At 34.3% G+C, this 27,504-nt stretch overlaps 1 protein-coding gene across 4 annotated transcripts in view; it reads left to right on the plus strand.

Moving 5' to 3' along the window:
* The window catches only part of LOC113520703 (CBP80/20-dependent translation initiation factor), a 50,956-nt gene that overhangs the window by 20,663 nt on the left and 2,789 nt on the right, over positions 1-27,504 (plus strand). Inside the window, exons 3-7 of one of the 4 annotated variants that reach the window (XM_052897250.1) lie at positions 4,179-5,065; positions 7,497-7,578; positions 10,050-10,182; positions 23,378-23,525; positions 26,395-26,659. In XM_052897250.1, the coding sequence (XP_052753210.1) occupies positions 4,931-5,065; positions 7,497-7,578; positions 10,050-10,182; positions 23,378-23,525; positions 26,395-26,659 (763 nt within the window). In that variant the 5' untranslated portion in view covers positions 4,179-4,930. Of the gene's footprint in view, positions 1-4,178; positions 5,066-7,496; positions 7,579-7,835; positions 8,023-10,049; positions 10,183-13,272; positions 13,857-23,377; positions 23,526-26,394; positions 26,660-27,504 lie in introns of those variants that run through there. The other 3 variants (XM_052897251.1, XM_052897252.1, XM_052897253.1) reach the window with 3 other exon arrangements.

Here is a 27,504-nt window from a genome sequence, read left to right on the forward strand (position 1 = left end):
AAATTTTTTAAAATATAAACTATATACTTTCTAATGGTGCGTATCCATCCATTCGTCCGTCAGTCGCAGCGCTATAAAAATCGGCTAATGATATTTAAAATCGAGATTACGAGTAGTTTTAGATATTATTTTAGATCTGCGTGTTCTACCGCTTGTACAACGGATTGTGCTCAGAGGAATTATTCAATATGATGCCTACGGCCACTTTCTATCATCGTACGGCTCGCCATCGACAGGAAGTTCACCCTCATACCCTACAGACTAAATGGTCGCGTACAACGCGGTTTCAGAGATGTTTTCTTCCATGAACACTCAGGTTATGGAATGATCTCCCTGCCGAGGTTTTCCCAAGAGACTATAGCATGGGATTCTTCAAAAAGGGGGTAAAGAGGTTTCTTCAGGGTTGGCAACGCGCGCGTAATACCTTTGGTATTGCAGGCATTCATAGGCTAGTAGTAGAAGACTTCAATAAAGGAGGGGAACCTCCACCTTTTTTGAAGTCAATTCGGTTCTATTGTTTTTACATAACTACATCATATGTAAACTGATTTACAAAATTTCTTTTTTATCTGAAAGAACAATGTACTTACTTACTTCCTATACTTTTAAATAGGGTCTCATAGAAATATTATCAAAATTGGTTCAGTAATTTCACTTTTTAATCAAATAAACTGGTTTTGCCTTTGCCCTTCCTTTCCCGGTATCGTAAGAGGCGACTAAAGTAGGTCAAGGGATGGGCAACAGTGTTCCTATTAAAACATCTTCAAAGCCTAACTGCGGTTGCCATATCCGCTTGCCAAGCCTCCCCTCCAAGGAGGAGGCATATGTTCAGCAGTGAATAGTTAGAGGTTGATGTTTTTAACTGGTTTTGCCACAACTGAAGTCGGTTTTTTGTGGAAAACAATCTTAAATTACTGCGGTACAAAGTCTTAAATTATTTGTAGTATATTTTTTTTGTTACAAGTATTGGTGTATACCTAATCATACTTTGCAAGAGTACATAATCGGTACTATAATTTATCTTCGATAAATATATATACTGTATATAATGATCAGATAGTCTTATAATTTACCTATGTATGTATATGAAAAATAAATTGCAATTCCAACTAGATTACAGCGCGTAGTAATTGCTCACCTCCTGTGGACACGTTTTACGCTCCGGCACCCATTGACCTGTTGTAATCGTGATAGCGTTTATTTAATTGTACAACACAATGCCTCAATGACTAAGCTATTTAGTACCATAAAACATAACAACTTATTCTGACCATGGGTATTTCTTTATTTAAATGGATGATAATGGAATGGTAACCCCGTCTGCGTTGGGGGGAAAGGGATTATTAGCAATGGAGTTCAACAGCCCTATTGCTAGCAATATGCCTTATTAGGTCGACCTCCACGTGATTCCCCTTGGAAACCATCGTAAACAATTCTTGTTGAATTCGTCACGATGGGCTAACTGACCTACTTCATCCTCACCTTTCACTCATCATCCTTCACTGGTGCCCCGTCGGTGTATATCGATAGCGCGGGTGGGGTTATCATTCCGTTATCATCCATTAAAAAAAAGATCTTGTCTGCGTTATAGGTATACGCTGGCGGAGCACCAGTGATGGATGATAGGTGACGATGAAAGCAGGTCAGTTAGCCCATCGTGATGAATTCCACTAGAATAAACCACGATGGTTTCCAGGTGGAACCACGTGGAGGTCGACCTGATAGGGTGTATTTCGTAGCAATGTATCAGTTAGACCCCCATTACTAACAATCCCTTTCTCCTCTGAGCATGGGTCCCTCCCCGTTAAAGATGGATATATATTTTATTAGGTGAAAATAGAATGGCAACCCCGCCTGCGCTATTGGTATATACTGGCAGGACATCAGTGAGTGATGATATGTGAGGATGAACGCAAGTCAAATGGCCCGTCATGATGAATTAGACAAGTCTTAACTACGATGGTTTCCAGGGCAAACCGTATGGAGGTCGATCTGATATTCAATATTGCTAGCAATGAGACTGTTACCTCATTACTAACAATCCTTTAAATGAGTATTTAGGCTACTATAAATATGCAGGTTTTTTATGGGATAACCAGGAAAATGGGAAAATCAGCGCTATATAGGTACTTCTCGCTGGAGTTGTACATATATAGCAATAGCTGAGGCGGCTCCTATTACCAGCAAAATTATTTTTTTTTCTCTCTTTTTATTGTTGATTTTTTTTTTATTTTCATTACTGGTATAAAAAATATCTATCTATCTATCTAAAAGCATTGCTCATAATACAGTTTCTTGTTCGTAACTCAGTAATAGGTGTAATACAAAATGACTCATGTCACAGTATAAAGAGCAAAATGATTATAAAGTTTTAGATTATACAATTATCAGCCAAAACTCTGCGCAAGCGTCATCATACGAGTATTTACATTCTCAGTTTAATAGCGAAAGTGGCATCCAGTTATGTACCTCTCAGATTTTACTCTTTACAATTAAGAAATTGCAAATACTTAATTTTTCTAGAGTTCAACGAACTCGTAACACTTGAGTAACTTTTTCATTTACAGTCTACAATTTAGATCTGTAACATTAAAATTCCCAAAAGGAGATTTTAGATTCCTTTCTCTTCTCTATAGATTTTTAAACAGAACAACTGACTTCAAACAGAAGATTCGGAAAGTTCTCAATTCGGTTATATTTTTTTTTATTTGTTATGTCATAACTCCGTCAGTTCTAAAACGATTTGAAAAATCCTTTTTATTTAAATTTTATCTAAATCGACCATTGTAGTAGATGTAGGTGGTTCAGGACTAAAGGATTAGGGATTTAGGGTCTTAGGAGGCTTATGGTAGTCTATGGGGGAGGCCTATGTTAAGCAGTAGACAAAATATTAAAATGATGATGTGTATTTTGTAACGATTCCAATAACTATTTTTCTTCTTTTCATTTAAGAGTTTCCTCTTGTCGTTGCAACTAATTTATGCATCTTCCTCCAGCCAGTTCTATCCCAGGCCACATCCTTGATCTCCCTATAAGACATGACACCTAGTGTTTCTTTTATCAGTCCCATGTAGTTATTCCTCGATCTTCCTCTTCCTCTTTTGCCCTCTATTTTTCCTTCTACTATGCTCTTAAAAAATCGTCATGTCGTATAAGGTGGCCCAGCATTTTGCCTCTTCTATTCTCTATTATTTTAATTAGTGCTCTTTTCTCGTTCACTCTTTTCAGGACTTCCTCATTCGTAATTTTTTCTGTCCAGCTTATCCTTTTTATTATAATTATTTTTATACGAAGTAAAATATATTTATCTACTGTGGTTCTCAATATTACTTATTAGTACGATATCTATTTATTTTTGTTTCGGCTTGTATGCGTATTTCAGTGTAACTCTGTACGGCATATCGTCGGTAATTTGGCCAACACGCCTCAATTCACTCACGAGCCGACATATAATTATTTCCTTTTTTCAATGCAACCGTGGTATTTATTCAACGAGGCAAGGCAACGGGCATTTGTTAAAAATGTACAATCGAAATACCGATGTGTTAATTGTATTCTATAGTTTATATACATGTTTTTACATTTCCAATATTACCTATACCTACTTATATGTTATTACATACAAATGAGTTTTTTTTTATTAGGTGATGATGAAATGGTTATTGAAACTTCTTTGTAGCCATATTGTAAATTTAAGTCTGACGACATCTATATGTTGATATTATTTTTTATATTGTTTTTTTTTTTTAATAAATATTATTTTTTTACTGTGACCCTCTACAATGGTAACCCCGTCTGTGCTATCGGTATATATTGGCGGGGTACCAGTGAGTGACGATAGGTGAGAATCAAAGACAAGTCAGTTGACCCATCGTGATGAAAATACACCAAGTCCTCTAGACCTTAGACAGGTGGCAAGCGAAATAGTTGATGGAATCGACATTACTAACAAGTCTATGAGTTAGAATGAGACATCCGATGTTGATCTGAAACAAAGTCATCTAGGATCCATTCTGTTTACATCAGAGTAGAATTTGATGCCATTTTTTACTAATCCTATGGCATCACTCTAAGATTTTTGTAGCTGTCCGCCCCTCATCCCTTGGATCTAAGTGCTATCTGGCGCCGTTCTATTTATATTTCAATACATTTGATAATTTCATTATGTTTTGTTACAGATTGAGGTTGTGGAAACCTTCGACGAAACGAATCGAGACTGGTGCCGGAGAAGTGCACTTCTCGGTCCCTCGATACACTGTAAAAATCGCTCGGTGGCTGTCAGGCACTAAAATAATCCTGCACTGCTCTTGTAATTAGTCGTATATAACGAATTATAACACGAAAATACCCTCTATCAGTGGCCACGACAGAAGGGTTCCTTATATTGTACATACGTTTATATATGCATATATAAATCGCTGAGAAGTGATCTCTAACGTGACGTCACAATAATTTATTGTGATCTACCTATACTACTCTTAATAATAAAGCTTTGTTTACTGCGCATTTTGAAGTGTATTGCCCATTATAGATAGTTTTCTACATTTGTATGTATTTCAAATTTGTAAATTTTGAAGTTAAAAGTTTATACATATAACAAAAAATAAAAAAAAAAATAAGCGTGACATTGTGTAAAAGTAACTTTAATACTAGTCATTCATCTAGTGTATTTATTTTGTTAATTAAATCTTGTAGATTTTAGTGAATATTTAGAACTAAATAAACAACTAAACAGTTCGATATTCTTCAAATAAATTCAAATTATCTTTAAAAAAAAAAAGAATACTTATGCCAGAGCGCATAATCACCAAAGAAAAAAAAATTGATTCGTTAATACTGGCAGAAAATACACATTCTTATAATCGCGGATAAATCTCGCACAAATAGTCTTATTTTAAAAAGTAAAGAGTTTGTGCGAAACTAAGCCAAGATGCAGACTCAAATAGGTGTAGGTAACGAACTGCAAAGGAGCTATAGGATGCAGGACTTCGCGTCGCCTGGCGTCATCATGAGGGAGCGCAGCTTCATACGGCCACAGTCGCATCACAATATGCATCATAATCAGGTAATTTTTTCTAATACACTTTGACCATAGACTTTTTTTATCATAGAGTTTTATCCTTTTAAGAATTTTTTATTTATTTTATTATATCATTAGAATGGTATCAGTAGTGGACTAAGCTCGTCAAAATCCAAGGCGGCAAAGCTAAACGAGGCTCTTAGTTTAATAAATTGATGTTATTTAACAAGTTTTTTATTCAGTTCACATTTGTATGTCTATTTAGTTACAATTTTGCAAGTAATATTGAATTTGACTTAAATCAACATGAATAGAACATGGATGTGGATGCGGAAAATAAAGGCGTTTGGGGGCATTCCAGGACCAGAGACCCGAGGCGGGCCCCCCTTCCAACATGAGTTAATCATCTAATAGAAAATGATAACTGTCGCTTATATGTAGAGCCGAGTAATACATGTCACCGAAATATATATATATATATATATATATATATATATATATATATATATATATATATGAATGAGAATATCCATAGCATTAAGTCTTCCTTTTGTACCATATTTTATTGATCAATAAGGTTTTAAATAAACAAATAAATAATTATATCATTTATGGTACTCTATCTACTGTGTCTCTTCTGAGAACTAAAGAATAATAATAATACTACACAATCTCGTTGAAACTAATAAAGCTTAGTTTCAGTGTAATTGTGTACCTATTGGCTATATTTAGTTTACGATTTATTTTAACTACAGTCTTTTTTAATAACTCTTTATTTCGCACAGTAGAGATGTATACAAGGAGTATTTATACACAATGTGCATATACAAATATGCGGCAGCCTTATTGCTTTATTATTATTTTTTTTATTAATTTGGCTTTGACTAGAAGTCATCGGCAAAAATACTGCGCTAAATAAATGGGAAAAGCAAGGCAACGATGAATAACTACTAAATACTAATAAAGGTGATGGGGAAGAAAGCTTTCTGATTGGCTATCCTACATTACATACATACATTACATACAGGTACATTATTAACCATAGACTATTGAACGCATGTATTTGTGTATTATAAAGTTTCGAGGCATAAATATAATAATAAGTACAATATTTGATTGCCTTTTGTGAATGCCAAATGAATTCGACATAATATTATGCTATGCATTATGCAATGTTGGTAATTAAAATATAATCATATTGACTATGAATTTATAATGCATGCCATTATACGCAGTGGGCGTAGTACATAATATGCAATCATCGCCCACTACTAGTCTGCGCGATCCACTATTCATTTCGTAACCAATATTTTTTTTAGAATGACTTGAGATCCGTTCAAATAGTTTACAACTCCATAAAATTTCGTTTTCTTCTTGTCTTTTTTTTTTTAATAATATGTGTATTTATCTTAAAAAAAAAAACAAATAAAACAAACATTTTTTAAAATGTTTATATTAATATAATAATAATAATAAATTCTTTAATAAAGACAACCAGGGCCCACAAAATTTTAACAATATTAATTTGTACCAGATATAAATTATAAAATCAAATTTTGGATTAAATTTTTACATTTTTATAAATAACATTAACTTAATATATTTTATTTTTTATTTTTATAATACGTAATCCCCAGTCGCAGTGTTCTTTCACGTAAATCTTCGAACCTGCACATTCGATTTAAATTAAATTTTATAAATGTGTAATGTTTACTTCGACTTTAAAGGGATTAGGTTTTACTTTTTATCTATATGAAATGCCGTGCCTGCCTTATTGTCCCGGCATAGAATTATGAACCACTCATTCCTATCCCGGTTACTTAATGGTCGAGGAATGGGCAGCAGCGTCTCTCTTAAAGTAGCACCAAAACCTAACTGCGATTGCCAATCCGTCTGCCAAGCGTGGCAACTACTAGCAAAACCCCTATCAATAGTTGGAGACCTACTTTCAGCAGTGGACAATTAACGGCTGATATGATGATGATGATGATGATCAAAATAAAAAAATTGGGCGTAATAGACAATGGTAAGGGTAAAAACAGCGTTCAGTATATATGACAAGTCTAGTCATACATTGTATATACTTACTTATATCGACAAGTATTTACTCTTAGTCAATTCTGCTGGTGACCATTTACATCATCAGTGTTAATAAGACACACACCTAGGTTTTCGACACGTAAGTTTTTAGCAAAAAATATCTAGGTTTACTAACAATCACAAGAAGGTTATGAATTTAAATATTATTCTACCGTTAATGTTTTTTTTTATTTGTATTTTTTTTTTATACATAATATAAGATTTAGTCATCGGTATGTTAATATTAGTCGATGATGTTACGAGAATTCGGACTCATCTCGCCTCATCATAAGCTTCTGAAAATAAAACGTGACAAAGTTCAGATCTAGACGAATGTTGTATAATCATGTCAACGAAATAATTTAATATATTCTTAATTATAACAAATTTGTTTCAGTTTTCGAATAATGGGAAACGGCGGAGCATGATTCTGACCAATGCAAAAGGGAAACCTACACTAGAGATTTATAGACCTCCAGGTTAGTCTTTCAATATTTTATGATAAATTCAACTAACTTAATCTATTTAAAAAAAAAAGTAATTCACATATTCATATTTTTTATCTGTACCGCAATTGGTAGTGCTTGGTTGGCAAGCGTCACTACGCAAAAGTGGCGCCAAAATTAAAAATAAATAAAACTTCATATTTGGAACGGGTCGACAGTCTCATGTTTGTTGCGGCGGCTTGTGTTTGTCAACTCGTTACCGGTTTTTGTTGTATGTAATTTGTGTTATTGTGAATGGAAGTATAATGTCGAGGTGTATTGTGAAGCAGTCGTTAAGCCAGCCGGTGGCAGTTGCACCCATTGCGACGGTCTCGCCTGTTGCTCCGGCTCCGGTATCGGTATATGTTTCACCTTCGACCGTGACGACAGTTTCTGAAGCCATCGTGGCAACAACACAGCCAGTATCTGAAGCTTCAGGTACTTTAGTTGGTGTCCCGTACACCTTCTCTGTATTTGTAGATAAGCTATAAAGACATCGGAAGTAGGAAAATGTTGTGAGCAATAAATTCACGTTCTCAGTAAATGACTATATGAATGATAGAATCCTTTGTTTAAACTGCTACTCAGATATATGTTTGCAGTAAAAGAGATTGATTTCACGCATCTTGTGGCTTGTTTTGATAATTGTGTCCGTGTTCATGCCAAGTCCTTTAGGGATTTTTGGGTATGCTGGAAGTGAGTGCCAAAGATCTTTATCCGTATTCTATTTGTCCCATATATAGTTTTCAGTTCCGGATACTTTTCTGGAAACATGTTTCTTTTCCGTACTTGGTCTATCTGATCATTACAGGCAGGGCCTCCACTTCCAATATTCTTATATATTATTTTAGCTAATATTATTTTTAATGGATGATAATGCAATAGTAACCCCGTCTGTGCTAATGATATCCGCTGGCGGGGCATCAGTGAGAGATAATGGGTGAGGATGAAAAGGTTTCCAGGGGAACCACGTGGAGGTCGACCTGACTGGGTATATTGCTAACAATACAGTATTCAGCATTGCTAATGACCCCTTCCCTCTTAATAATATTATGAACAAGACAATAGCGAAAGAGTAGAAATTAGTACTGTTATAGATTAGGTATGAATAATAATATTTATCAGTATTATTCCTTATTTAATGCTCGTAAACATTATTTTTTTAATTAGATTACTAGTTTGTTTTTAATTAGACAATCTAATGTGGAAGTCTAGCATAGGTTAGGTTATTTTTTTGATGGGTGAAAATGGAATGGTAACCTCGCCTGCGCTAACGGGATACGCTGGCGGAGCACCAGTGAAGGGTGATCGATGAGAATGAAAACAGGCCAGTTAGCCCATCATGATGAATTCATCAGGAATTAACCATGATAGTTTCCAGGGGGAACCACGAGGAGGTCGACTTGGTTGGGTATATTGCTAGCAATGGGATTTTTGGTCTCCATTACTAACAATCCCTCCATAGGTTAGGTTAGGTTAATTATTTTTATTATTAGTGCTGTATTAATGTTACTTGGTGGAATTTTGAATTCTCAATCATTGTAAAACACTTGTCATAGCACAAGTGTAATGAAAGTTTTTGTCATATACTCGACATGCAGTGGGCGACGGCACGCCACTCTTACAAACCGATGATTAATCGACGATTTATTAAAACAAGTTTTCTAGTTTATTTCAATTAGTCAAATAATTTATTAAATTGCAATTGCGAGCAGTTACTCAAACTGATTTATAAAATTAACGAACTAAGATTCTTTGTACCTAATAATTAGTAACTATCTTATAATTGAAATTATAAATATTCCTATTGTAAGTTGCAATAAATAAACACAGACTAACACGTGTTTACACGAGTAACATGGTTTGTATTGTTTTTTATATGAAGACAGTATTGTTAACTGAGCAGTACGAGCCTCTAAGCTACCGTCTTGATTTTATTAGTGTTACTGCATAATCTATGGTTGCTGAAAGGAACGTGAAGTGTGAAGAAAATTGCGACGACTCACTAATCAGCAGCCACATTCACGTCATTCGTTTATAATTTAATTGCATTATATACCGTTACTTTTTCATTTTCATATATATATTCAAAATATTGTAAATTTATCTAGTTTAGTTGCAATATTAAAAATTATATCCAAAACAACAACAATTGTTATTACTACAAATCCAGTAAAATAAACTTGGAACTGCCCAATCGGCAAGGGCAAACCAACGCACACATGCCCAAATAATTAGTTTAAACACATATGCTTAAAATATGTTTTCTACACTTAATGCTTTTTTCTGCTAAATATTAAAAAAAAACTATATATTTATGAATATTGTTATTAGATGAATTAAAACACTGAAAGATACCAAGCACTACCATCATAAAGCGGTTCTACATCACCCTTTCCGTTCAAACTAACACTCTTCACTCTTTCCTATCTCCTCTTCTCTTGACGACCACCGTTGACCACCAGGTGTCCGCACAGACGGCGTGGTGACCACGGCGGGGACGGCGCCCACCACACCCACCACGGCAGCTACCACAAACAAGCTCAATGTCCACGCGAAAGAGTTCACTATGGCTAAGCCTGTCGACCTTCACAATAGGTAAGTCATTTCTAAACAATCATTTATAGTATCTACTAAAATTGGCGCCAATAGAGTGACGATTTCAAATATCATGATCATCATTTCAGCCGTTAACTGTCCACTGCTGAACATAAGCCTTCCCCATAAGGGAAGTTTTGCCAGTTGTTACCACGCTTGGCAGGCGGGTTGGCAACCACAGTTAGGCTTTTAGAAATGTTTTAAGAGAGTTGCTTCTGCCCATCCCTCTGCCATTATGCTCCATTAGTCGGTTCTTATGAGACCCATGGGAAAAGAAGGAGTGACCTATTTTATTCCGGGACCACACTGGGCAATTTAAAATAAGTTACAAGAAAATTAGATGACTTAGAGCTATTCTTTATCGCAGTCTATGGGGGGTGTAACGTTCAAGCAGTGAATAGTTAACAATTGAAATGATGATGACAACTGTAGCAAACAAGCTAACGGTGTACCTAGCTGATTGAAAATGATGTTCAGCATAATCTAGATATACATCGATAGCATAGAATACTATACCACTAATAGCACTCCTCATTCGAAAATCACAAATACCCCTCTTAGTTATTTGAAAAATCTACTTTCTACTCTTTGACGTACTCGTGTTACAAATTACTTTATGATTATGTTTTCATTATATCCTAGTAGCAAAACCCAAACAAAAAAAATTACTTTATCAAAGGAAACTAAATGTCCTAAATACATTCTCCATAAAACTGTGGGAAATGACGATAGTGAAAATTTACTAGCTACTTTTGTAACGAGAAAAACAAGAAAATCGGTGAAATTATTTCGCACGTGTAGGTATTTTACTGTCGTGACTAGTAACGAGCAAAATATACCAGTAGAAATATTGGCTAGGCATTAATGGATTAATAAATTCTGTTTTACGACTTGACTGCATAACTGCTATATTGGAGCAGATTCTTAAATAAATATCTCTCTAATATTATGTTTAAAAATTTACAAATTGAAACGTTTCTAAATAAAGTCCTTTTTTGTTATTTCACTTAACGGAAGCTGTAACAGAAAAAATAAAGAAACCCAACGATAGGATGATATTCATCGATGTTCGAGATGATAAATCGATCATGAAATTCGAATTGTTGATCTTATTCATTGTCAAATTCTGACTGAAGTGTTTACAAATATTATCTTTGAATTGATCTGTCTTTGCATAAATTTTCGGATTCGACTCTATCATCATAGCGACAAAGAACAATACAGCTTTGTTGATGGATTTCATTGTCTCGCTTATAGAGTTTCTTCTTTTTTTAAAACTTTCGTTACTTAGCTCTTTGAAACACCCAGTGGAACATGTTCTAAACAGTAATATTTTTGGTCCTTGGTTGCTAGATTATTATTATTATCTTGGTCTAGCAGTTTCTGTAACTTAAGTTTAATTTAATTTAATTCTTTAACAGACGTCAAAATTGAGCTTGGGCTTTCTCTAAAATCTATATATAAAGATAGACGTAGAAAATGTATTACATCGATAACTATTGTTGATAAATATAAATTTTAGTAGTCCTATAATTTCCTCCGTCCATGTCAAAGTTTAAAGACTAACCCCCGTATTCATAAAAACTAAAACATTCTAATTTAACTATTAGGGTGTTTGTCACTCTCTTTTAAATTGGGAAATTAGTACAAAGGAAAAAGACAAAACACTTTAATAGCTAAAATAAGTTTATATGAGACGTTGGATGTTTTTATGAATAAGAGAGTAAGACTAAAATTCCTGAAATTTTTTTATTGTAATTTTGTCGTCTCTCGTTTCTTTTCTTTTACTCTATGCTAATTTTATTAATTTAACATCCATAAAATTACCACCAATTCAGTTATTTACAATTGACAACAAGTTTAGGCTGTTAACATTGTCATAGAGAATATTCTAGTTGCATCAACATTAAAAATAACAAACTTCTCTATGCGGTCATTTATTCTTAACTGACATAAATCTCAAATACAAGTGTTCGTAAATTAGTCTGGCACAAAAGCTTCATAATCTATATATCATCATGTCTATTTCTCTATGGGAGACATCGGTATCTACTTAATGACTAATATGTAACGTTAAATGATTTTTCGCATCTCTTTCACTTCCTCTACATTCATCAATTCCTCATAATATTCTCGACAATGGAGTTTGACAGTTGCAAATTAAGAGATAAGTAAATACATTACATGTAATTAGTAATTGTAATTAGTAATAAATTACATGTCCGTAAAGTGGATAATTTGTTAAACTTATTTAAACGCGGCCTTTGTTACTTTTCTCTACAGATTATGGATTACTCTTAAAATGGTGATCAATCAGCACTATGCGTCAGACTTAGTAATTTTCCATAGAATGAATGCTTAAGTAATAAGTTTTTATGTAAAGAATCTGCAGGAACACATAGCTGTATGCAGATTATCTAATACGATAACTTTATGGTATTTGTTTTAGGACTGTATTCGTTTTTATTTTATTAACAATTTGTAAATATGAGATGGTATTCAATAAATACGGACAATCACTGAACACATGTCAATGATGCCATGTCAACATGCTCTGGTACTTTTAGAAATACTTCTAAGTACAATATTAAATGATGTAATCTCATCTATCAATGGTTATGCCATGCACCGTCATCAGACGTCATCATTGGCATGCTCCCCTGTTCAGAAATAGTATCGGAACCTTGACTTTGTGCTTTGCGATATTGAGCAATGAACTTTTATTGCATCTAATGCAGTAAATAAATTTGAATTTGAGTTTGTTATTAGAATAGGAGATGCGAATCTTTCGAGCATCTTCATGTAGTTTACTGCAAAAATCTCTCACAGCACGCTGTGTTTTTCTTATATCAAGAATCATGAATAATTTGACCTTGCGACCGGACAGAAGTTTGTACCTCATCAAGAGCGATACTACTTTTAACGTAACTGCAAGAGACGTCGTCGTTGGCACTATTCCAATAGAGGCAAAACAAAAATCACGGATGTTACACAGCAACCTGTGACACTTCCGTCGCGTAGGTAGAGATGATGCGTAGATGTAGAGTAATATCAATTGTATAGTTTTTGTTATCACTTTGTTCTTGGCACCGGTGACGTGAACACGCCCGCGCTCGCCAAAACGGGCCGAGCCGCCGAATAGAGCGACGTACGCGACGCGACGCGACGCCCCGCGCAGTCCGCGCACGCGCCGGGACACGCTCGGAGTTCCCGACATGAACGCGGCCAAGCAACGAAATTAAACGCGAACGCTATCGAACGAAACTGAGTCGTACTCACTCGGTGTTTTTGAAAGAAAATCTCATCTCCGTGGTGCGAACCTAATAATTCTGCTGACCAACGTTTACTTGCCCGTGGTCGATCTCGCTAAGAAGCACCGGCATGTTTGGCGGATATTGGATTCTATTAATAAGTTTCCGATGCTATGAACAAAATGAAACGTAATTTGTCCGCAACATTGCCAAGTTTGCACTAGGATTTGAGGCACGCATAGTAGAACGTTGATAAATTTTATTGAAGCCCGGCAAACAACTTTATTTTATCTAAATACAATAAAGCAGTAAGATGACAACTGTGATATCGCGAGTAGTGGAGATCTAAGTAGTGTTTTCTAATCTGAACTTATACCTCGTGTTTGGCATAATGGTTCGTGGGAGATTCTCCACTTCAGACATGTGAGTTTCACGACAGCTTCTGTTTATTTTTATTTCAGTTATCATCTTTACTTAAGTCAGTATTAGGTTCTTGAATAGTTTGCGATGGTATTTCTTAATTAAAATAGAATCAATTGCAACATCTTACTCCTAGTTTCATTTCAAACCAATCATGTCAATTGTCCATGTCTAAAGAATTAAATACCGCGTATACTACATTAAAAAAGGAACGAATATTTCAAACGTTATTATAAACGAGATCAATGAAATTTGTTTAATTAAAATCTAAATTTAATAAAAATATGGGGCATAAACTATAAAAATGGTAGTAGTGTAAAAAAACAGTATGAAAGTGGTGGTAGTAATAGGTAGGAAAAACACTAAATAGAGTTATCCATTAAAGGCTGTACAGAAGTTACCATATGATTTCACCAAGTAAAACACCAAATGAATCGATAAAAGTGAGAAACTATAAATTGGTCATGTGTAGACTCTGGAATACAACCTATAAAAAGTCCTGTAACTGGGGATCAATGACACTTGCGTGCCTTGGTCAATTGAGTATTTTATAAAATGCAAAAAAGAAGTGTCTATAAGACATAATGTATCAAATTGAATATATAAAAAATATAAAATACAAAGGTTGGCTGGCCAAGTTGTCGCCAATAGTTCCATTTGTAAAAGAACTGCCACGTGAGGATGCTTATCACGGATTCATGCAACTCTTAACTTTTTCACTGAACCCATTTTTGGAGTCCTTCTTCAGTATGCTGCATAAATATAAATGCTACATGAGTTAGTTACCCATATTGACTTGATAGTTGTAAACGATGACTCTATCAATTTATTCGCGCCCCACACTCTGTGCATTGAGTGTCATATTGAGTCATGTCCACAACAACGCGTGTTTTTATTACCTCCCCCAAGGTCATATTATTGTAAAGTTCATTTAGTCATTAGTAACAATGTGTCCACATGGACAAGTTTTTCCATTTTCGTTAATTACAGCTGGTTATATCTGCGAGTTAGTGATCATTAAATTCATGGACAATATTTTAACTTGTTTGAAGACAACTAGATACATCCTGAATTAAGAGAATAAATAAGTAACCTCTAAGTTTTCTGGATGTTTTTATATTCTTTGATTTGAATCATTTTTATAAAATATATACCTTTACCTTTGTTCCTTTAAATTTACTGGGTACAGAGGAATAATACCCGAGTCCTCAGGAATGGCAACGCATGGGGGGTATCATGGGCGAAACGGTATACCCTGTTATGTCCATGGTACTGCGCATGTCTATAGGCGACGGTTACCACTTTCCATCAGGTGGACCGTCAGTTTGTTTGCCATTCTAAGTTGTATCAAAAAAAAAATATATTTGGAGTTAGTGCAGTTTAGTTTATTGATTTCTTTATAACCCGGCTTCACTCTATTATATTATTATATGCAGATTTTCAGAATATCAGTAATTATTCGCTTTTTATTTATGTATGTATATACATATATATATTCGATATAACAATCAGAAAGACATAAAATATATCAGTCTTAGAAATATGATTGAAAAATAACATTATTTTCATTTGACAGTTTTCTATAAGCATCCACAACTTTTAAAATGTCGACTAGGTACTCAATAGGGGTGGGTAATATACAGCATTATCTTTAATATAATAGATATTGTCATTATAATATAGTGATATATATTGGTTTAATAACGTATATATTAAAAATAGCGGTTATCCAATAATATCGAAATGAGGCCTCGGTGAAATGAACATAGATATCCAACTAATCTGGGCGATGTCGAAATAGATGTTGGCCTTTTTTTCTGCCGTTAATGTCCAGTGGAATATCCAAAATATTAATATTGGAGTGGTACAGATATTGCCCATGTCTAGTACTTAAATTTTCAATACATATCCGTCTTTACATTACAGTAGTAATTATGTTCTTAATTATATTTCAAGGTTTTGTTTTTTTTTTCCGTATTGGACTGCAATTTTAACGATTTCTTTTTTTAGAACTGCAGTTTGTCTGCAACTCTAATAATTGAATAATTAATTGAACATTAAGAGGTTGCGTACCTATAGCAACGGCCGCAGTCTATAATCGATTATCGCACCTGAAACAGCATTTACACTAATTCTTGTGATATTAAATCATAGTACTCAATAATTTAAATGCCCCTCTCTCACCTTAAGCTTAGCTTAGCATGCTGATTTGTTGAGTTAGGAAGTTGCTTGCTGAGAAACAAATTTCTTAATGCATACGACTTTGTATTTCTTCTAGTGCTTTCTATAATTACACCTTATATACTTAATAAAGTTTAACGTATAATCTAAGATTTAATTAACTATACAAAACTATAGTTAAAATTTTTGACATTATTATATACTATATATTTAATTGTAATTGTAGAGAAACCTTATATACTTAGGATTGCTTCTATAAACTGTAAGCATACAGACTGTCACTGAAAGCAATATTAAATTGGAAAATGAACCAGAACGGCAATACGCTATATATATATATTTAAGGATACACATCCTCAAAGGAGGTCAGCGGACTGCGTGCTAAGGTCAAAAGTAATGATGAAACATTGCCTGCTGCCTACACAATGAAAAATGTTATACGTTGTATTACTTTTTTTTTATTTAAATACCAATTATTTGGAAGTGTTTCTGTCAAAACTAATGGATTGAATCCTTAATAATATTATAAAGCTGAAAGTAAATTTGTGTGTTCATTCTTACGATCAACTAATTGTTATGAAATTTGGTATACGCGTACTGTATGGGGTGGAGAAGGGCATAAGGTAGTTTTACATTTATCTCGGTCAGTAAATATAACATTATGAAGTCGCGGTTACTAGCCAGTAGTCTTTAAATTCAGAAAATTTATTTATTTTTATAAAATAAAACAGTTTCATTTTATAAAAAGTATACTAATTATAAACCGAGGTTATATCAATGTGTGTGGCTAGGATAAACTGATTAAGTAGGATAAAAAAAAAGTAGCCACGATCTTCTATATCTCAAACAATATACACACAAACCTGTCACGCCTGTCTCCCATTAGGGTGGGCAGAAACAATGGAACTCCAAATGCTTCGATTCGAACAAATCTCTTTCGCTTCTTCCACATTCATTAATCTTAAACAATATGTGTGCCAAATTTCGTAATGACTGGTTGAGACATGAAGGCGTCAAAATGAAATAAACAAATAAAACAAACTTAATTTTAGATTTATAATGTCAGTAAGATATGCACTTTATTGTAAATTTTAAATAAGGTAATCAAGATTTGAAAATACTAGCACTAATTAATTTCATTTCAGCAAGTGGTTACTTGACAGTTTTGAGAAAACTAATTTAAAATTTACAAATGTTTACTTTATAACTCTTGCAATCATTCTAAAAAGTATTACTATATAAACAGAAAACCCTATTTCGTCTATATTATTTTGAAATGTTGCGGGAAGACAGTCGAAAAAATACAATTTGAGTTGTGGCATTATATTCAAAACTAACGTTAAAATGAACTATGACGTCGTAGGTCTTTATGAGAAAAGTTTAGAAATATGATGACACAAGATGCTCAATCATGGCTGCTCTCGCTTGTGACTCGTATAAACCACAGAGAAAAAAAATATATATCATTACAATTTACCTTTCATCATCATCACATGAACATTATGTCAGCAATTCCTCTGTCCACAACTTATGAATAGATTTATTGTACGTGTATACTTATTGTTTACCTATAAGCTATGATATCGAACATATTTCATATTTTAGTGTTACAACTGTCAAACATCCAATTAATTGTTCACTCCTTCATTAATTGCCATAAATCTTATACAAGTAATAATTTTATTGTTTTCGACATACTTCATTTGATCCGCACCTTTTTTACAATTTTGTCTAAAGATCTTTGCCCTAATGCCTACTTCTCTGCATCATTAGCGATCTATTATATTGACTATAAGTTTTCACTGCGTAGCGGTAAATTTTTGATGTCTTCCTATCTACAAGATACTAAGACTAGTCTTGAGTAAAATGAGAGATACCAACAGCAACACAGTAATTTATCATATTATTTTGTTTGCACATATTTACAATGTGTATCACACTAAAAAAAAAATGTATTTCAAAAATATTCTTTTTACCGGGTCTATTAAAATATAATTTGACTGGAGTTTTAACTTTTAATATATGAGTATACTTAGTTAAAGCCCACTACCTATCCTTATAATCACTTAGTCCTACGTATTTCCAGTTTTATGTGTGTTATATATATGTGTATTAATATGGTATATTTGTATGTATTTATGCGTATATATGTATATGTATGTATATATATTTATAAGTGTATGTGTATGTAGATATATGTATATGTTTGGTTGTATGCGTTTATTTATGTATGTATATGTATGTATATGACTACGCTGTCACAGATATTATTTTTTACAAATCTATCTTTTTTAACGCGCCACCTACCTACTTATGCTTTAATCCTTTCTACCCAAAGGTTGTCTGGAAGAGATTGCTTAGCAATAAGACCGCCTTTTGTACTTCACTATACGTATTGAAAATTGTTTTAACAAAACATGTTATGTTGGTGCAATAAAGTGTTAAATAAATAAAATAAAATAAATATAACATAGTAATAAACTATGTATACGCACCATACTCCGAAGGTTTAAAAACATGGAATTACTGCATTCTCGATAATATTAATGGTTTAGGTTTTTTTTTATACAACTTAGAATGGCAAACAAGCTGACGGCCCACCTGATGGAAAGTGGTAACCGTCGCCTATACACATGAGCAATACCATGCATATAACAGAGTATATTATTTCACCCATGTTACCCCCATGCGTTGCCATTTCTGAGGACTCTGATGTTATTCCTCTGTACCCTGTAATTTCACGCCATATCCCACACTTCAAACCGAAACACAGCCATGCAAACACATCTGCTTCACGGTAGAAACACGAATGGGACGGAGGTACCCAAGCAATCGACTTTTGTACAAAGTCTCCCTCAGGTTTAGGTTTCAGTGTTGAATGTTAATATGAAATTATATATTGGCAGCTCGGAGGCAATTCAGATTTTTATATTTACTTGTGCCAGTAAATCTCAAGTGTCGACACAGCTGTAGGTAGATAGGTTATATTGGACAGACACGAATTGGCAGTTCATCTTATAATCGTAAATCGATTGCTTCCTGACAGACGTACGGTATTTTAAAGCATCTGTTGTCGCTATTTTGGGGAAATTCGTGCTATGAGATTTTCAGTTTGGCCCCGGTCTATGGTCCCGGCATAGGGCCAACCCTTCATTTCACCTGGGTGGGTGTGACACCGTGGGTGTCGTAAGAGGCGACTAAGGGGACAATTTAAAACACCACCAAAACTTAACTGCTGTTGCCAACCCGCCTGTCAAGCGTGGCAACTACTGGCAAACTCCTTCTTATGGCGGTCTTATGTTCAGCAGTGGATAATAAAAAGCTGATATGATGATGATAATATTAATTAAAACTGTTTATTACCATAGCTAGATTTGTACACAGTGGCGTAGCTATCCAGGGGCTAGGCGGGCAGTGCCCCGGGGCCCTCAAGCTCAGAGGGCCCTCGAATCCTTACCAGAAATGTCGGTCGAACTGAACTTTTGGAAATTTCTCCCATTTTCAAAATAAATATGACAGGTTGCAACCCCACTTTAATCATGACAACTCAGTTGAGAGAAATTCAAAAGTTATGCCAAGGGAATTGCCCTAATTTTTTTCTGTAGGTTGGCAGTGTTGTCAATTTGACGGATAGTGATATGTGCGTCAGTTTACATAGCAGTGGGGCCCCATTTTTTAATTTGCCTCATGGCCCTTGGTTAGCTAGCTACGCCACTGTCTGTACCTTAAATATTTCTACCATTTAACAGAAATATGGGTCATATCGTGTATCGGAAATGATAATTTGTGACAATGTTCTTAATAAATTATTGATTGTTGAAAGCTGAAAAATATCCAATACAAAAAGAATTATATAAATCGGTTTAGAATTCACGAAGATAAAGCGTAACGTGATTACCAACGGTACAAAGGTAATAATTAATAGATTCAAAGCTAAATTGGTTGAAAAAAGCTTTCAAAACAGTAAAATTAAAAGAAAGTATGTCGGTTTTAATTTTTCTGAATGAGGCAATTAAATCAGGTGCTGCCATAGTTATCTAGATTTAGGTAAAAAGAATACAAGTACTAACTACATGTCATGCTCAAATGCGGTTATCTTAAACACTCCACTTTCCTTATGTTGACATGCTGTCTAATTAAAAATATTATTCTTTTGAATTTTATTTCAGCCATTTCACAAATTACGAAAGTGCATAAATATTTGAAGATTTAATTACGTAATTCAAGCAACAAGGATACATTACTTTCGATTCATCGTAGTTTTTTTTTTTAACTAAACTTTTCTTTTTCTTATTTCTTTTACAAAAGTATCTAAACGTTCACTCACTATTATTTATTATCTATGCCAAATTCTTTATGAGGTAGGCAAAGACAATAGAATTCTAAAGGTCTATAAAATCTGTATATCTTTAGCTCTATCCACTTTCTATACACACGGTTTCTGGAATTTTCTAAATCCTCCCCTAGATAGTTCTGTGATCTATGTATGTAATTACAGGTAACCTCCTCCAGTACCTGCAGCCTACCACTTTCCCCTTATATATTTCTTTATTGACTACATTACAAAATAATGTTTGGTCGAAAAGGTGGAGAGCATTCTCTCCTAGTCAATCTTTGGAAAACAGAAATGTAATTAATCAGTGAAAAATATTGAAAATTTTAATATCTGGTTTGTCAACTTTTCCTGTAACATTTTTCCACGTGTAGATTCTCCAACAACCACGCGTACGAAGTCGATGTGAAAAGTATATTACGTAGATATTTTATGTGTCTACCTATATCTTATCTCTTTGTTTTATTAACTATCTGTAAGTAAGGAGGAAGGTATATATTGATATTATTTACTTATTTAAACAAGAACTGCGTTCATAATGTACTGTTCATCTCAAGAGATAACTGGTAGATAATACCATTAAATTCACCATTTATTTCTCAATTGATCAATAAGGTTCAATTAATATTATTTTTTAAGTTCAATTAGTATTATAAACTATACGCTACTGTATGAGTCTTTACTAGTTCTAAAAGCATTCATACAGAGCAGGAGACTTTATAGGTTAATATGCTTGCCCTACATTCTGTGTGTTGCCCGACAAGGAAGTGTTAACTAATGATTATTCACTGTTTCCCAGTGTCAACGATATAAACCTACAGCTGTAGGTTTTGTTTGTTTATTGTGTAGCTGTAGGTTTGTTCTATTATTATTAGTAATCTGCTTATCTAAAATAGCATAAAGTGCATCATTTCATACAGAATTTATACCATTTTAGTCATTAGTTCGTCAGGTCACTGCTGAGACTCTATTTCTGAGCAATCTTTTTCTATATTTTTTTCAGTCTTTGACGCAATAAAAGGCGTCGGATATTTTTATATATATAGTTGCTTTATCACTTTCTGATACCATATTTTTTTTTCTTTCAACTTTTCAAATGGCATTTAGTTACTTTAGATTGTCAAAACTTTTCCGGGAGATATAATCGAAGTATTGCAATACGTGATATTAATTATCTTTATATACACATTTCATTGACTCCTCTATTAGCCTTCTTTTATCTGAGCTTGTCTGTCTTAAACTGTATGCAACCAAGTCGTCCTTGTGACTTATTTTCAATCCTTGATCTAACATTTAGTATGTGGTCGTCCTAGAAAATATGTACCTACTCATCAATTTATATGGTTGGACCAGCTATTTACATAAAGAAAAATGTTACAAAAGAATAATTCCTGCTGTCATTGTTGTTCAATATAAAAGGCACATACAGTTTTTAAGTAAATCTGTATATTCGATAAACTCTATATATATCAGTCTCAATATTAGTTTCACCTTGAGCGGTGACAGCTCGCTTGGATGGAACGCTTGAGTGCGTCCCGTGGATCCAAAGATCAATACACGTCTCAACTTCTAAATATTTTATATTCTTGTTTTGGTAATTTGAAACTATCGTAATATATAGCTAGGTAAAGTTTTCGTCCGGTAAATCCTGCACTGCAAAGCTCTTCGTGTCTACTTTATCCATAAACGATGGCGGAAGATCAGATGTTGTCATTACACCATCACATAGTTTATACTCACCCAAGACAATATTAGAACTGTTGCAAACAATTAGATTTTGTTGTCTGTCACTAGATATTAATTATAGGGAATGTACTTTATTCGTCAGCGTTAACTGCATGGGGTTCTTCAAAAGGGGGGTAAAGAGGTTTCTTCAGGGTCGGCAACGCGCGTGTAATACCTCTGGTATTGCAGGCGTTCATAGGCTACGGTAACCGCTTACCATCAGGTGGGCCGTATGCCTGTTTGCCACCTCAGTGGTATAAAAAAAAATAACTTCAGTAATCACTGCTGTCTTTCTTTTCTTAGTTATTGATTTCTTGTCGACGTTGTTTTTTTTTTCATTCTTACAGTTTATTATCATTACAGTTATTTACATTTTATTGCCATCGTGTAATCTAATTATTTATACACCCACATACATTAAGATCCATCAAATCGTTTTGACTAGATATTATTATAAAATATAACGTAACGTACACCGAAAAACTTTATCCTCCTTAGTTTGACAGTCGGGCAAAAGTATGTGGTAACGGAAGAATCAATATAATTTGCCTATAAAACAAATGGCCGCACATTGCGCAGGAGTGCGCTCCATAACGGGACGAGTATGTGAGCTGCATTATATAAAGTAGGCGCACAGCCTATTTGAACAATATTTATGATTATGATCGACACACACGCGAATACGTGGCCGCCATTGTATTCAGTTTATGAATCACTAATCACTGGCGACTGGATTATTTGCTTGTATGCTCATCGTAACGGATGAATAGATATCTAGGTGTGACACCAAAATTTACTGGAATTTACTTTTATTATTGTTCTTGGAAATTTTCTACTAACTAAACTATACATTTTTACACAAAAGTTGAAAAGTTTATTAAAGAAAGCACCATCAAATGAAAGTATCAAAACCATTCACAAATAAATGGACGTATAATGTAACATTCGTACACAAAAATTCAGAAGTTCCTCTTTTATTTTGTCAAATCTGAAATGTACCCCATAAGTGTCAATAATTTTTATTTCTACACACATCCTATTTATTAGTTTTCAATATTTTTACTTCAATTTTTTCAGAGAGAGAATGCAAACTGAAATTCCAAAAACCTTTTGATGTAACAGTGTATCAATTTTCCTAAAATAGTTAAGAAAGATCACTGTTTAGAGATATGGTCATCTTTTGTCGTCTCTGCTGTTACATGTGATGTTTTTTTCTTAATTATAATTTTTCTAATCATCTTTCCTTCAAGGGGCCAATAAAGAGTTTTCATTCATAACATTACAGGTCGGCAATGGGCCTCGGGTACGCCAGCGTGGGTCTGCAGCACTCGCGGTCGGCGGTGCTGCACGCGCAGGTGCCGCCGCACTACCGGCCCGTGCTGCCCTCCCAGGCCATACTCGCTGGCGCCGACGGCAATGTACAACACGCCTCTGTAAGTTAACGCACTAAGATTTTAATACATGCCTTTTTAATACTTCTACGCGAAAATAACAGTCTTCGAAACTAAAAACAAAATTGGTCTCACATATTTAATTGTACCTCAAGTTGTTACTTTTTACTACCTTTTGTGAAGAGAAAATAAACCATTCATTCATTAAAACCATTTATTCGTTTATTTAATCATACTATAAGTATTATTCCCTCAACAAGAGACGCCTATTTGACTCGACGGGTTATACATAGAAAGCAAGTCCTATTTTCGATTCGTGTAAGGTGGACATTTTAATTCCTCCTAACTAGGATGTCGATATGCAATAGTGAAATGTCAGTGTGGAATGATAGATGAAGACGAAATCAGGTCAGTGGACTTATAGCGATGAATTCACGATCATTAACCCCCATAGTTGCTATTAGGAACAACATGGAGATCATGTCACAGTATATTGCTATTAATAGGATTGTTAGTCTCTGTTTCTGATAATCCCCAGGGCCTGATTATCTATTAGGCAGTGTAGGCAACTGCCTAGGGCCCATTATCGACTATGAACCCCTTACGTCGACTAAAATTTCTTAAATTTAATAAATGTAAATATTTTTTCCAAGCTTTACATTTGTATCAATCAACTAGCAAGGACAATATTATTGCTTTTTTTAGTACATTGACATATTTTAGTATATTTTGTAACACATTTCAAGTTATTATGAATTATTATATGGGGAAAAAGGGATTGTTAGCAATGGAGTTTGACAACCCCATTGCCAGCAATATGCCCTATTAGGTCGGCCTCCACGTGGTTCCCCCTGAAAACCGTCGTGAATAGTTCTTGTTGAATTCGTCACGATGGGCTAACTGACCTGCTTCATTCTCACCTATCATCCTTCACTGGTGCCCCGTCGGTGTATACCGATAGCGCGGGCGGGGATACCATTACATTATCACTCATTAAAAAAAAAAAAACTAACTATATATATAAAAGTAGATTTATTTGAGTGCGAGACGTGCATTGGTTAGACGTCCCGACATTGTTAATCCGGCTCTTCCCCGTGTGTAAATAGATGCATGTATCGCTCCACTTGAAATAATCCAAATTAAAATCACACTCTGTACCTACTAACATAGCTTTCAGCTGCACTGCTGTAACAATTGTCGTCAGTTGCCAAAATTGGGATACAATTTTAAATGATAATTTTTTTTTACACCAAATAAAAAAAAATCTACATTTTAAGATGTTTACTGATACTTTGTCGAATCGGTGTCAGTGTTTCAGTGTAATTAAAAAAAGACTAGTTTTTAAATAATGGAAGATATGGGAGATAAAGTCGTTTCTTTATTTGTATTTACACTATGAATGTGAAGTGTATTTACTAAGCATAAAGTCGGTCAGTTCCAGATGTAAAAAATAAATTAAGCTAGAACATTTATTTGTTCTGGGTATTCCGTAACGTTTTTATTTATTGAAAAACAAAATTTATGCAACCGTGTCGAAGCGTACTGTTCTGAATTTACAGAACGAAAAAAATCTATGCTTGTTACTGTGGATTTAATTTGAGAACGTCTCACAGTTTTCTAGACGACTAGTTCTTTTTACCAATTGCGAGATTTTCTTATATATTACATTATTACTATAATTCATTCATTATTAATTCATTCTTGCGCCACCTACCCACTTCTATCTGTTCTCCTTTAACCAAAGGTTGTCTGTAAGAGATTGCCCTAGCGATAAGACCGCCTTTTGTACCTTTATGTTTATATTTTAATCTGTAATTTATGTTATTGTATTTCACTTAAATTGTTTAATTGTCATTTGTATATTTTTATGTTTCTAGTGCAATATAGTGTTAAATAAATAAATAATCATAAATACAATATTATTTAAAACATAAATAATTATGTTTTAAAAGTTTTTGGTTAATAAAATCTAGTGCCTCTTATATGGTATTCCTTATACGTTGCCTATTTTTGAGAACTAAAACACTGCCATAAGAATAAATAAGAGGCAAACAGTAATTTGCCTCTTGTACTTACTCTCATCTTGACTTGCTCTAGTATCATCTAATATGGTAAATGATACTACCTTTCCATTAAATTATATGCATAAACCTTATCTATTGTCATTAAATTTAATATTTCTGTTTGAAAAAGTAACAGACAAGGTGGCTTTAATTAAATATGGCGTAATCACTTAATATATTCTGTTGCTGGCAAATGCATGAATTTTGTACATTTTCTTAGTAAAACAATAAGTCACTGATTAAAAATAGAATGGTAAGTCGATTATATATTGACCTTGAGTTTCCTTATGTGTTAACGATTGATTTTATAGTTTGGAAGGTTAATAATATGACGCATCGCCGAGACCAAGCTCATAGAGCACTTCTCCTTGTGATTTACAGATGTATATATGTAAAGCTTCTTTATCGAAATATTGTATATATTAACTGATAGAATGATAAGGATGATCTCTCTGATAAATTATAATTATTACGTACCTAGTAAATGTGAGCAAATAACATAGCTTTCATTAAATAATAATGTTTTATTAATGAAGTTTAAAATACTTATATTCGAATTATTTAAGATTGATTTGATTTTTATAACATATATAAGGAGGATGATATATAGGAGTAGATATACCCTAAACAGCTGTCGAGCAATGCGCTTAGACACAGTCCATGTGAAGTACATATCTCGAGTCACAGCAGTTTCTTCCCCAGTAAGCATACAAGAAGTATATAAGTTGTAATAAATATATGTATTAGGCTATATGTGATTTTTAATTTTGGGTAAATCAGCTAGCCATTTCTATAATTTATTCTTTCCTAACAGTAAAAATATAACAAATAATTGTTTCTACTTTTAGGCGGGTCCACGTGTACATTTCAAACTACAACCGCAGCAGGGTAATGCCTCTGAAAAGAAAAAGTCTCCGCCGTCCTCCCTCACCAACGGCAATGGCAAGAGCATCCGTCCACAATCGTTCACACCAGGGCTCAAGAGGTCCAAATCATTGACCTCGGCAGACGCCCTGGCCAGTGGCATGGCAGCCTTGGGTTTGGCTGCAGATGCTGGCGACTTAGGCAATTTCCCGCCAGAGATCCAAGAGTGCATAGATAAGGCTCTTGAAGGTGAGTATTGAAGAATTTGTGCCTCTCATCTACGAATAAACCACCGGAGAAAATAGTTTTTTTTTATGCAACTTAGAATTGTAAACAAGCTGACGACCAACCTGATGGAAAGTGGTAACCGTCGCCTATAGACATGAGCAGTACCACGGACATAACAGAGTATACTGTTTCGCCCATGATACCCCCTATGTGTTGCCATTCCTGAGCATTCAGGTGTTATTCTGCTATAGCCTGTAAATTCACGGCCATATCCCACCCTTGAAACCGAAACACAGCCATGTAAACACAACTGTTTCACGGTAGAAACACGAATAGAACAGAGCTGCCCAAGCAAACAACTTTTGTACAGTCTCCTTCTGATACTTTACGAAATATGGTGAATGATGTTTGTAACGTTAATTATAGCCTAGTCGTGTGTTTTTTTTTATGGGTGAAAATTTTATGGTAACTCCGCCTGCGCTAAGGGGATATGCTAGCGGAGCACCAGTGAAGGGTGATAGATGAGAATGAAAACAAGCCAGTTAGCCCATCATGTTGAATTCATCAGGAATTAACCATGATAGTTTCCAGGGAGAACCGCGAGGACGTCGACCTGGTTGGGTATATAGCTAGCAATGGGATTCTCAGTTTCCATTACTAACAATCCCTTTCCCCTCGCCTAGTCGTAACTTAGGTTCCTACAACTTTTCATCCTCAGAGTATACCCTGATACTATAAGTATAGGGTGACTTAAGAATACACTTATCTCCAAGAGAAGGAAAATTCAAAATAAAATCCTATACCAGTGCCCAGTAATGACATCAATTCTGCATAATCACTTAACAGTATTTAATAGTGATCGACTA

The sequence above is a fragment of the Galleria mellonella genome, unplaced genomic scaffold (genome assembly GCF_026898425.1).
Source record: "Galleria mellonella isolate WM207_F2 unplaced genomic scaffold, CSIRO_AGI_GalMel_v1 utg36, whole genome shotgun sequence".
In the NCBI taxonomy this organism is placed as follows: domain Eukaryota; kingdom Metazoa; phylum Arthropoda; class Insecta; order Lepidoptera; family Pyralidae; genus Galleria; species Galleria mellonella.